Below are 14,001 nucleotides of genomic sequence, written 5' to 3'. Positions count from 1 at the left end.
CAACAGCACATCACAGGGATCATTCATCATGACCAGGCGGGCTTTATTCCTGGGATACAAGGCTGGTTCCGTATACACAAGTCAATAAATGTCAGCTACCACATAAACAGAAGTAAAACCAAGAACACATGATTATCTCAATAGATATAGAAAAAGCAGTTGATAAAATTCAACATCCAATATTCCTTTATGATAAAAACTCTCAACCATCTAGGCACTGAAGAATCATTTCTCAAAATAATAAGAGGCATCTATGACAAACTTGCAGCCAACATCATACTTAATGGACAAAAGCTGAAAACACTCCCCCAAGAACTGGAACAAGACAAGGCTTTCCACTTTTATCACTCCTACTTAACATAGTACTGAGTCCTAGCCAGAGAAATCAGGCAAGAGAAATAAGTAAAAGATATCCAAATAGAAAAAAGAGGAAGTTAAATTATCTCTCTTCATAGATGACATACCTCTATATCTAGAAAACCCAAAAGGTGTCACCAAAAAACTCCTAGCACTAATAAACAATTCCAGTAAAGTCTCAGGATAAAAATCAATGCTCAAAAACCAATTGCATTTCTATATGCCAATAACAAAAGGCCAAGAACCAAATAAAAAACCCAATCCCATTCATAATAGTCATAAAACAAAAATAAAACAACAACAACAAACCTTGAAATACAACTAACCAAAGAGATAACAAAATTTCCATAATAAGAACTATACAATGCTGCTGAAATAAATCAAAGTTGACACAAACAAGTAGAAAAATATCCTATGCTTATAAAAATCAATATAGCTAAAAAGTCCATGCTGCCTAAATTAATCTATAGAATCAGCACAGTCCCTATCAAGTTACCAGCATCATATTTCACAGATCTAGAAAAGATAATTCTTAAATTCATAAGGAAGCAAACACCAGCCCAAACAGCTAATACAACCCTAAGCAAAAAAGAACAAATCTGGAGGCATCACATTGCCAGACTTCAAACTTTACTACAAGGCAATAGTAACCAAAACAGAATGGTGCTGACACAAAATAGACACAGAACAATGAAACATAATAGAGAGGCCAGCAATAAAGCCACTGACTTACAACCAACTCATCTTTGACAAAGTCCATAAAAACAAACATTGAGGAAAAGGCACCCTATACAACAAGGGGTGCTGAGAAAACTGGCTAACCATATGCAGAAGAATGAAGCTGGATCCCTACCTATCACCATACAAACATTAACTTAAAATAGGTGAAAGACTTCAATGTAAGACACTAAACTATAAAAAATCCTCAAAGAAACCTGGGACACACTTTCCTGGACATTCACTTAGGCAATGAACTCATGATCAAATCCTCAAAAGTAAATGCAGTGAAAACTAAAATTGACAAGTGGGAACCTATCAAGTTAAAAAGCTTCTAAACAGCAAAATAAACCATCAACAGAGTAATGAGACAACTCACAGAATGGGAGAAAATATTTTCAAATGATGTATCCCAACAAAGGACTAATATCCAGTATCTATAAGAAACTCAAATGAATCAACAGGAAAATAGCAAATAACCACATTAAAAAGTGGGTAAAGGACTTGAACAGACACTTTTCAAAGGAAGATATACAAGCATCTAACAAACAAATGAAAAAATGCTCAACTTCATTAATCATCAGAGAAATGCAAATCAAAACCACAATGAGATAACATCTCACATCAGTCAGACTGGCCATTATTTAAAAAGTCAAAAAACAACATAAGCAGTAAAGTTTGAAGTCTGGCAATGTAATATATCCAGCTTTGTTCTTTTTACTTAGGTTGCAGAGAAAAGGGAAGAATTAGTGGGAATATAAACTAGTATACCCCTGTGGAAAACAGCTTGGAGATTTCTCAAAGTACTAAAAATAGATTTACCATTTGACCAGCGATCTCACTACTAGGTATATACCAAAGGATTATAAATCATTTTACCAAAAAGACACCTACACATGTGTTTATTGCAGAACTATTCACAACAGCAAAAACATGGATCTAACTTAGGTTCCCATCAACGGTGGACTGTATAAGGAAAGTGTGGTACATATACACCACGGGATACGACACAGCCATAAAAAAGAACAAAATCATGTCCTCTACAGCATGTCTTCATGAATTAGAATTGTGCCTGCCATGCCCATGCAGCTGGAGGCCATCATTCTAAGTGAATTATCACAGAAATAGAAAACTGGATACTGCACGTTCTCATTCATAAGTGGGAGCTAAACACTGGGCACACACAGGCATAAGGATGGGAACAACTGACACTGGAGACTCCTAAAGTGGGGGAGGGAGGGAGGGAAATAAGGGCTGAAAAACCACCCACTGGGTATCATGCTCACCAACTGGGTGATGGGCTCAGTAGAAGCCCAAACCCTCATCATCATGAATTATACCTGTGTAGCAAACCGGCACACATACCCTTTGAAACTAAAATAATAATAATATTGATAAAAAATTTAATGTTATCTGTCCTGTTGGGTTTTGGATTTACTCAGGGCTTGTTATTCTTATCTTCTTGCCTATTTCTCCCTTTTAGAATAGGTATGCCTACCCTATGCCCATCCCACCACTGTATTTTAGAAGCATATAATATGCTAATTTCACAGACTCACAGGTAGAGAGGAATTAGCTTTGAGATGAATCATGCCTTGAGTCTCATCTATATTTGATTTAGATGAGATTATAGACTTCCAACTTATGAGTTGGTGTTGAAACAAGGCTTTGGGGCTATTGGGATAGATGAATGTATTTTGCATGTGAGAAGGACATGCATTTAGGATGACATGGTTGCACTGTTTCCCTTAAAGTTCAAGTGTTGCAAACTTAATCCTCAATGCAACAGTGTTTTGAGGAGAGGCCTTTAAGAAGTGATTAGGTTATTCGGGTTCTGCCCTTATGAATAGCTCAATCCTGTTATTACAAAAGTGGGTTATTTATGATGGAAGTGGGTTCCTAACCAAAGAATGAGTTTGGCACACTTCCTCCCCCTCTCTCATGTTCCCTTGTCCTTCCTCCATGGGATAACACAACAAAAGGCCCTCACCAGATATGGGTCCCTTGATCTTAGACTTCCCAGCCTTCAGAACTGTAAGAAATAAATCTCTGTTCTTTATATATTACCTAGTCTCAAGTATTTTCTTCTTGCAGCACTAACACAAGATATAAGTTACTTAATTTGTAGGTTAAGCTTCTGGGAATATGAACATAGTTCATCTGGCTTAGTCTGATCGATTAACTTACCAGTGTCATCATCAAAATCAGACAGGACTGATTCAATTCCATCCTCACTGCTAGCTGACTGTTCCTGAAGTCTTCGAGGCAAGCTAGCAAGTCGTCCACTAAGGAATATTGGCTTCAAGGGCATTTTGTAGATTTTGGCCAATAACTAAATTAAGAAAAAAGCAAAATTGCAATTATACATTGGAAAAAGCTCCACTCTGGGTGTTAAAGAATAATGAAATTATACACTAGTACCAAAGGGATGCAGGAAACTAAAAAAGCTCCCAATTTATAAAAATTTTAAAGTTGGTTGTGATTTGGATTTAAAGAGATATCTTACAAGTGGCATTTATCCCCTGAAGACGATGAAATAGCATCCAATGGCAATAAAAAAAAGTAGAGAAAAAAAGACCCTATGGATAATTTTTCAGTGCCTTAATTACAAATGAATTTTATAGACATTTATAAACCTGTCAAGGGAACCATGAAATATGTCAAGAATTTTTGCCTATGCGATAAATTGTTCTGTGGGGATCATTGGCAAGAGAAAGTCTGTAGGCAAATAGGATACCAGATTCTGATTTCTCCTTTCCCCTGACTCAGCCTGTAAGGAAACATAGGGGCAAAGATCAGTTGGAGAAATGGAGGAGTCTGGGGCCAGGTGGGAGAGATGAAGGCCTCAGAAGTAGAGCTAATGAAGCGGCCTCTCACTACTAGGGTCCGGCCCCCAGGGGTCCCCATTACTGGCACAAAGTCCCAAGGATCCTTATGTCATCACAAATTAGAATTGTGCCAGCTGTGCCCATGCTGTCCTAGACCAGGGAAAGGGCTGTGAGCAAGATAGACAAAATTTCTGTTCTTGTAGGTTTTACAGACTACATTCTTTTCACAAATAATAAATAAAATCTCCAACATAAATGCTACCAGAAAAAGTAAACAGATGGTACTAGTAAGAGTGGCAGGTGTGAAACTATGCTGGCAGGAGATGGCAGATCCTTTAGCCCTCATCTCTCCAAGGAGGTGGTGTTTTGAATGAGATCTGGAAGATAAGGGGACACAGAATGTGGGGAGAGACACTGTGAGTGAGAGGTCAAGATTTGAGGGTGGAAGGGGAGCCAGGCAGGGTCATGTCACACTGGGTCTGGGGGAGGCAGGTGGAGGGAGACTTCAGGCTGCCTATTCTTCCTGAAGTCACGGGGTGTAATGCTATCACCCTGGGGGAAACTGTATAGAGAGCCCCAAAGAGGCCTAGGGACATCACTTGAGAAGACAGGAGAGAAACTATGGAGAGAAAAGAGAAGAAAGAGCTTCAAGGAGGGAGCATCATCTTGCTTGTCAGCGATTTGAAGCAGACAAAGGCAAAGGACATATGGTCACTGTTTACTTTGACAAGTGGTGTTTTATTGGATCTCTTTACTAGATCTTGATTGAGTATGTCCCTCTTCACTGTTTGCACTCCCACCTTCTATTTTTTGGTACCATCAGGAAGACTTCCGATGACCTCATGACCCCTTCCCCTGTGGCCTGTTGGAACTATAGAGATTACAGTAGTTCACGGGTCTGCGCATGGGTGAGAAGTTTCAGAGATCTCACACACAACTGTGTTTTCTCATATGTTTTCATTATTTTCTTTCCTTTGTAGAAAGTATAAGGGCAAAAAGTTGTACTCCGAATCAGAGCCCATATCTCCTCAAAGACAGCAGAAAGTGTTTCTCCTGGGCTTCAGCAAAGGCCATCTACGTGTATGACAGGGAACCCCCAAAATGGAAATTATAAAAAATTGTGTATTCTATATGTTTACCCCTCAGTCACCTTCAAGGTACTCTCCGTTTGATGCAATACATCTATCGAGAAACTTTTTCCACTGCTCAAAACAGTTTTTGAACTCATTAATTTTGATGCCTTTTAGTGTTTCTGTGTTTTTTGTTTCACCTCTTCCACATAGGCAAAACGTTTTCCTTTGAGGACTTTTTTCATCCAAGGAAACAAAAAAAGTTGCTCTGGGAGAGATAGGGTGAATAGGGAAGGGGATCATGCTGGTTTTGGTTAAAAATTGCTGAACACTCTGCACAGTGTGGGCAGGTGTGTTTTCATGGTGGATAAACCAGTCACCTGCTTGCCACAACTCAGGACACTTCTTCTGCAAACTGTGATGCAAACTTTTCAAAACTTCCAGATAAAAACTTTGGTTGGCCATTTGATCTGGAGGAAGAAATTCTGAGTGTACTGGGGGGCCCACCTTTGAAAAGATAATTCCGAATTTTTTTGCCCTCCCTCCCTTATATTTTGCCAACATTTTGGAGGCAGGTTTCAGGGTCTGGAGCTCAGCATCTCCCCTACCTGAGAGCAGCGCCTGAGGTAATCCAGGGCGGGGAGGCACAGGTCTGTGGATGGGGTCCCTGGTCCTGGGACACGGTCTCCAATTTCTTTACAGTCCACCTCCCCTAGGGGTAGCACGGGGAACAGAGACCAACAGAGTTACTTTTGCTCATATTAGTTCAAATGTTTGCTAAAATAGAGAAAGAGAAAGAGAGAAAGAAAGAAAGAAAGAAAGAATGAAAGAAAGATAGAAGAAAGAAAAAAGAAAGAAAGAAAAAGAGAAAGAAAGAAAGAAAGAAAGAAAGAAAGAAAGAAAGAAAGAAAGAAAGAAAGAAAGAAAGAAAGAAAAAGAAAAAGAGTTGTAAATTGTACAACTCTGAGAAAAACCCTGAGGAAAATCCTTTTGGTCAATCTCCCCACTGAATGTGTATAAGTTAAATACAGCTGGCACCATAGTGTACATATTAATTTGCTGGGATTACATTGTTTTGCAATTTTTCTTTTCGCAAAACAATGAACGTTTCCTTCATATGCTATCACAGTACTTTCAGTGGCTGGACGGTGTTCTTTTGTACATGGGCACACTGTAATTGATCTCTCCAGACCCTGCTGCTGGATGGTGTGATTTCTGAAGCTTTGCAGACAGAGGACAATTCCAGAGAAAAGTCCTGAGTTGGGCTGGAATGAAGCATTCACTCTCTATCTGGAAAAGGACTTGTTCATTCACCACCAGTGCATGGCACTGATGATGATTAATGAAGACTCTGGGAAGAATTTAAACATCAGGGGCTTGGGGACAGATACTACTTAATTGAATTTAAATGATTTCTATTTTTTGTACCTATCTAGAGACTTAACATATCTATAGATGGGAATCTAGATTTTCTATAGGAATAGAAACAGATAATTATAATTTTTCTTCTCATAGTGAATATTTCCATACTTTTATTAAAATCATTTATTGGTACTGTAATTGTTTCTAATTGTCTATAATTGTAGCAACTAACACCCTCCCACGTAAGTAAACAGATGTAATTACTAGGTATTGGTTAACATTCAGAAGCAAAGAGGTATACTTCTCCTTTAAAAAAATTTCTTATTTTTTTGTTTGTTTTTTAAGATAGGGTCTTACTCTGCTGTCCAGGCTGGAATATAGTGTTGCAATCACAACTCCCTGCAGCCTCAACCTCCTCGGCTCAGGTAATCCTTCCACTTCAGCCTCTCAAATAGCTAGGACTATGGGCATGTGCTACCATGCTTGGCTTCTTTTTTATTTTCTATAGAAATGAAGTTGCCCATGCTGGTCTCGAATTCCTGAGCTCAAGCAATCCTCTTGCTTTAGCCTCCCAAAGTGCTAGGATTATAGGCATGAGTCACCACATCTGGTCTGATTGCCCAGCTTCTTAGCAAAAGTTGAGAATGCCTCTCACTCCAGGCCAGACCTTATTAATCATAAAATATAATTTGGAAATGTAGAAGTCACTATGGAGTGCTCTTAGACCTGGAACCTGAGTACCTTTCAAATAGGGAAAAATATAAGGGTCATATTATTCTTTGAAAATGAAACTGGTATAAACTAATATATAGACTGAAAACATGCTACGTTACATGAACACAATGAAGAGTGTCAACTCTGGAGAAAATCCTAGCTGCTTTCCCAGTAAGCTTTCTGCTTCTGAGTACATAAAACACCATTTGCCTATGTCCCTGGATGCTTGCTTGCTCCAGGTAGTCAGTAGGTTGGGTCTCCCAGACACAAAAAGCCATCCTAGAAAGCGTCATTGGCTTTTCTGAGGCATGAAAGGAGGACTCCACTTACCTAGTCCTTTGACAAACTTCATAAGGCACATGATGTAACTAGTGGCTGCATTCGCAAAGACCTGGATGTTGTCAGTATTGAGAAAAGCTTCAAATACATCAAACACTGGAGCTTGGCCTTTTCCTGAGGGAAGAAGACCGTAGAGTTTTAAGACAGTAAGCTTTGACCCTCCAGGCTGCCCATACTCCTCGCACCTTCCCCAGGGCCGTAGGGAAGTTTTCTACTGGAGAAATGTCTGGGCTTTTTGCCTGGGCCACTGGCTTGGCTCTGATTCTGTCCTTCTCAGCTTTGCCTGCAGGGGAGCTGCAGGAAGTCTGAGAAGAGAGATTTCAGAGAGAGATAAAATTAAACTTGGCCGAACACAGGGCTGAGGCAATGTGTTGGTCTGCAGGGCAATGAAACATGTGGCTTCTGGAATACTCTTGCATGGTAATTGTAGGTTATCTACAGGGTAGGGCAGGGAAGGTTTAGATAGACCTCTGATGGCATATATGAGTTGATTCATAGTTGTGCAGAAAAAAGTTAACATAAAAGGCTGGAGACCACTATTCTTTTAGAAAGGCTTGCTTGCAAGGTGTATTGCATCAAATGGAGAGTACTTTGAAGGTGACTGAAGCGTAAAGGTGACCAAATTATACAACTCACCATAAGAAAAAGAGGTGCAGACAGAAGTGGTAAATAAGATAATGGGTGAGCTACATGTGGACTAAAATAAGTGTCGGATTCTGACTTAAAGCCTGCCACCAGATGCAGCTGTACAATTGAAATACATCAACTCACTTGCCACTCACTGACAGGGTTTTGATATGAGTCTGCAAGCAATTGATTTATTATGGTCTCTGTGCAGTCAAACCTCACTGCTAATGTTAATCTGTATTTGCAGCAGCTCCCCAGTGCCAACATTACCGCCTCAGCTCCACCTCAGAACATTAGGCATTAGAGTCTCACAAGAAGGGTGCAACCTAGATCCCTCATGTGCCAGTTCATAATAGGGTTCATGCTTCTATAAGACTCTAATGCCGCTGCTGATCTGACAGAAGATGGAGCTCAGGTGGTAATGTGAGTGATGGGGAACAGCTGTAAATGCAGATGAAGCTTGGCTCACTTGGTCTGTGGCTCACCTCCTGCTGTGCGGCTCAATTCAGAACAGGCCGCAGACCGGCTGGGACCCCTGCCATACAGCAAGAAATCATCCAAACATTCTTACCCATGGAGTAGTCACCAACCAGGTACTCCTTCACCTCTGACTTGTTTCCACTGTGCACTGTTTCCAGGGCACTAAACAAGGGCCTCCATCCCGACTGGATCTGTGTGGAACACACTTCAACCAGCTCACCGATGGACGTGACAACCTGGCAGAAGCAAAGAAGGCGGTGTTTAAAATCCTCTCCTAAAAAGGAGCAGTTTCTGGTTAACTTTAGAGAAAAAGAAAAACGAACACCCAGATGATCTCGCTCAAAAATCTTCTAAATAATCAGCCATTTGGTATTAATTTGTATTTCATTAATGACGAATGCTGCTGAGCAACTTTTCGCATACTTGTTAGTCTTTTGTAAGTATTTTGCTCTTTTTAAAAAATGGGTCATTTCTTGTCATGATTGTCTTTTTATTTTTTATTTTTAGAGTTTCTTATGTAGTCCAGATTCAAGGCCTTCTTGAGAGATGATATGAAAATATTTTTTCACAGCCCTAGGCTTGTCTTTTAATTTTTTTAAATGATGTCCTTTGAAGAGTAAAGTTTAACATTTTTATGAAGTTCAATTTATCAATTTTTCTTTCTCAGAGATGAGGTCTTGCTATGTTGCACAGGCTGGTCTTGAATTCCTGGGCTCAAGCAATTCTCCTGCCTCAGTCTCCCAAGGTGCTGGGATTGCAGGCATGAGCTGCTGCATCCAGTCAATTTTTCTTTTAATGAATTGTTTTGTTGGTATAATTTCTAAGAAATCTTTGTTTAACACAAGGTCTCAAAGATTTTTCTCCTATGCTTTCTTCTAGAAACATTTATAGTTTTTGCTCTTATATTTCAGTCATGACCTATTTTGAGTTATTTTCATATTTGGTGAGAGGTAAGAGTATAAGTTTTTATTAATCACATATGGTGTTTGAAAGCACTATATGCTAAAAATAATATCTCCCACGATTGATTTGCAATGGCATCTTTGCCAAAAATCAATTTATTATAAACAAGAAAATGTATCTCTATACTCTCCAGTTCCACTGACCTATAGGCCTATCCTAACCCCAGTACCACACCGTGTCAATTACTAAAGTTTTGAAGTTGGTTAGTGTAAATTCTCCAAATTTGTTCTTTTTCAAATTTGTTTTCTCTATTCTAGATCCTTGCACTCTCTTTAAAACTCGCCTTGACATTTATTTTTTTAAAAAAGACTGCTGAGATTTTGGTAGGAATTGCATTGAATCTATACATCAATTTGGAGACATTTGCCATTTAAAAAAATTGAGTCTTTCAATTCATGAATAGTATATCTTATATTTATTTGAATCTTCTTTAATTTCTCTTAGCAATGTCTTGTTTCATGTACAAGTTTTGAAATTTTGCTAAATTTATTCCTAAATATTTTATTCTTTTTGCTCTTGGTGATAAATTTTTATAATTTTCCTTTTAGATAACTTATTTCTCAACTACAGAAATTAAGCTGATCTTGGTATGTAGATCTTATACCCAGTGACCTTGCTAAACTCACTGTTACTTTTAGTAGTTGTTTGTAAACCCATAAAATTGTCTATATACAACCCCATGTTGTCTGTGAACTAAAACAGTTTTACTTTTCAAACCTGGACACTTTTAATTTCTTTATACAGTGAGTAAAAATGAATGTTGAATAGAAGTGGTAAAGATGGAAATCTTTGCCCTACTTCTGATCATAGGGGAAAAACATTCGGTCTTTTGTCCTTAAGCAATGATGTTAGATGTGGATTCTCAAAGATGCCCTTTATTCCATAAAGGAAATTTCTCATTTCTTGAAAGTTTTTGTCAAAAATGGTTGCTATATTTTGTCAAATGTTTTTCTATATCTATTAAGATGATCATGTGGTTTTAATACTTCATTCTACTAACATGATATATTATATTAATTGATTTTCATCTGTCAAACCAACTTTATATTCCTGGGATAAGTTCCACATGTCACAGTGGCTAATTTTTATAGGTTGCTGAATTTAGTTTGCTAATAATTTTTAAAGAAACTTTTTTTTCCTCGAATTTTGGAAAGAATATTAGTCTTTCTTGTGGCTTTGGTATCAGAGTAATACAGGCCTTCTAAAATGAGTTTAAAAGTGTTTCCTTCTCTTCTAGTTTCTGATAGAATTTGTGTAGGGTTGGTATTATTTCATCCTCAGTTTATAAATTCACCAGTGAAATCAACAAGTCTTGGGATTTTTGTGGAACTATGTATTTTCTAAATATATGGACCTTTACTGAATTTGTTAAACAAGCTGTTTAAATTACTGCCCCCAAAATAATAGTCTAGAAACATGTTACCTATTTGAAAGAACAATACCATTAGTAAGTCACAAAATTTAACTGTAATGACCAAGCAGTGATTACTGGTCAAATCAATCCACATTGACAGCTTTAAAGTGCTCAGATGCTAGTTTTTAAAATAAAAGTAACAACTACCAATTAGATTATCCTAACACTGGTCAGGCCTTAAAGGAACTTGATTCAGGAAATCATTCAACACACAAAGGTAAGAGAATGACCATATAATCATCAGTAATTAAACCAATGGCACAATTTTCCAAATCATTTTAGTAAGTTGTAATAATTTCTAACTTTCTAAAAGTCTACTGCTACACAAAACTCAAAGCAATCTATTTTTCTACCTGTGATAAAAATAAGTTTCCTTTACCTATCTAAACATAATTCTTGGTATTAAGGTAAACCTGAATTCATATGATGTACTTAGTCAAACATTTTCAAAAATTAAAAACTGTGCTTTATACACATGCACACATCTACATATTTTTTATTCAAAGACTAATGACAAATTTATAAGGCTAATAGGCCTGTAGTATATAACCATCATCATAATATAATTTTAGAACAAATTTAATTACCTCCCCCCTCAAAAAAACCCAGTACTTGTTAGCAGTCATTCCCTATTCTGCCACTCCACTCTCACCCCTAGGCAACCATGAATGTACTATTTGTCTCTAGAAATTTGCCTATTCTGGACATTTTATAGAAATGCAATCTGATCATATATAAATATGATCTTTTGTGACTGGTTTTTATCATTTAATGTAAATGTTTTCATCCATACTGTAGCACATATCAGTACTTCAATGCTTTTTTTTTTTTTTGAGTTGGAGTTTCACTCTGTCACCCAGACTGGAGTGCAGTGGCACACTCACAGCCACCCTAGTGTCGACCTGCTGGGCTCCGGCAATCCTTCCGCCTCAGCCTTCCAAGTAGCAAGAACTATAGGCATGCACTACCACACCCAGCTAATTTGGTTTATTGTAGAGATGAGGTCTTGCCAAGTTGCCCGGGCTGGTCTCAAACCCACAGGCTCAGGCAATCCATTCACCTTGGCCTCCCAAAGTGCTGGGATTACAGGCTGAGCTACCAAGTCCAGCCAGTACTTCATTTTTATTCATTCATTTATTTATTTGAGTTGAGGTCTCACTCTGCCATCCTGGCTGAGGTGCACTGCATGGTCATGGCTCACTGCAGCCTTACCTCCTGTGCTCAGGCGATCCTTCTTCCTCAGCCTCTCAAGTAGCTAGAATTACAGGTATTTGCCACCACACCCAGCTAATTTTTTTTATTTTTTAGAGAGATGAGGTCTCACTATGTTGCCCAGGCTGGTCTTGAACTCCAGTCCACAAGTGATTCTCCCACCTTGCCCTCCCAGTGTGCTGGGGTTACCAGTGTGAGCCATCAAGCCCAGCTAAACATTTTTAAATTGCTGAATAGTTCATTGTGTGAATATACCACATTTAATGTATCTGCTTATCAACTGTTAGAATTTGGATTGTTTCCAACTTATTGAGTATTATGAATCATGTTACTATGAACATTTGTGTACAAGCGTATGAATGTTTACTTCTTTATATGAGTATGTTTTTATTTCTCTTGGAAATATTCTTTTAGGAACTGTCAGACTGTCTTGCAAAGCAGCTACACATTTTACTTTCCCACTAGCAGTGTACGAGGGTTACAACTTCTCCACATCCTTACTTGTTATTATCTATCTTTATTATTTTAGTTATCCTAGTGGGTGTAGAGTGGTATCTCAAGTGGTTTTGCTTTGCATTTCCCTAATGACTAATAATGTTGAACATATTTTCATCGGTGCATATTTAATGCTATTATTGACAGGATTCTTTTTACATCTGTCATTTGCTGTTTGTTTTCTATATATTTTTATATCATTAAGATATAAATATTCCTGTTTCCCTTTTACTATCCTCTCTTGTGTTAGACACATTTTTTGTGAGCACTTTGTTCTTTTTATATTTTAATATATTTGTTTGTGTGTGTGTGTGTGTGTGTGTGTGTTACTCTCTTGGTTTTTGCCCTAGGGATTATAATATGCAGCTTCAGTTGATCACATTATACTTCAAGTTAATACTGACTTAATTCAGGCAAAACACAGCAGCTTTGCTTTCTTATAGCATTTCCTCCCCCACTTTCTGCTAATGTTATTTATATTACATCTTTATAGCTAATAAATTCAATGTAGTTAATAAATTCACTTCTAATATAGTGTTAGTCACTGCCTTAAAATTATTGTTTTTAGCTGTGCTCGGTGGCTCAGTCTGTAATCCCGTGCTTTGGGAGGCTGAGGTGAGTGGATTGCCTGAGCCCGCGGGTTCAAGACCCGCCTGCGCAACTTGGTGAGACCTCATCTCTGCAATAAATCAAAAAAAAATTAGCCGGGTGTGGTAGCGCGCGCCTGTAGTTCCAGCTACTTGGAAGGCTGAGGCGGAAGGATCGCTGGAGCTCCCCAGGCCGGGAGCCGCCACTGCACTCCAGTCTGGGTGACAGAGTGAGACTCCAACTCAAAAAAAAAAAAAAAATTATTGTTTTTACAATAAATTAGGAAAATAAGAGAGAAAAAAAAATATACAATCTTTTATATTTTTTCACATATGCACCATTTCTTCTTGTGGAATAGATTTACTATACTGTGTTATTTTCTTCAGTTTAAAACAATTACTTTAGTATTTCTTGTAGGGCATGTCTGTTGGCAAGAAATTCTCTCAATTTTTGTTTATCTGAGAATATTTTTACTTCATCTTCATTTTCAAAGAGTAATTTCCTTAGGATGATTCATTGACAGTTTTCTTTCAACGTTTTATATATGTCATTACATTAACTTCTAGCCTCATTCTTTCTGGAGAAGTTAGCAATTAATCCTATTTGTTGCTCCTTTGTAGTAAAGAACTGTCTTTCTCTTGCTGCTTTAAAATTTGTCATCGTCTGAGCATTTTGACTATAATGTGTCTACTGTGGATATCTTTGTGTTGCTCCTAGTTGGGGTTCCATTATTTCTCTAAATATACATTCCTATTCCTTTGTCTTCCTCCAATTCCATCTCTCTCATTACATAAATGCTGGCACGCTTGACGTTCCATAGGTCTCTACGGCTTTA

General features: G+C 38.0%; 1 protein-coding gene across 1 annotated transcript in view; it reads right to left on the bottom strand.

Annotated features, from left to right (window-relative positions):
• ARFGEF3 (ARFGEF family member 3) overlaps positions 1–14,001 on the bottom strand; it is a 188,271-nt gene that overhangs the window by 43,291 nt on the left and 130,979 nt on the right. The window contains exons 25-28 of the mRNA XM_008059165.2: positions 8,586–8,730; positions 7,379–7,501; positions 5,581–5,684; positions 3,262–3,406 (exon numbers count right to left, since the gene is read on the bottom strand). Coding sequence (XP_008057356.2) covers positions 3,262–3,406; positions 5,581–5,684; positions 7,379–7,501; positions 8,586–8,730 — 517 coding nt within the window. The remainder of the gene's footprint in view (positions 1–3,261; positions 3,407–5,580; positions 5,685–7,378; positions 7,502–8,585; positions 8,731–14,001) is intronic.

The sequence above is a fragment of the Carlito syrichta genome, unplaced genomic scaffold (genome assembly GCF_000164805.1).
Source record: "Carlito syrichta isolate Samal-C Ts95f unplaced genomic scaffold, Tarsius_syrichta-2.0.1 Scaffold303739, whole genome shotgun sequence".
Taxonomy (NCBI): domain Eukaryota; kingdom Metazoa; phylum Chordata; class Mammalia; order Primates; family Tarsiidae; genus Carlito; species Carlito syrichta.
This window is presented reverse-complemented; position numbering and strand designations above follow the sequence as displayed.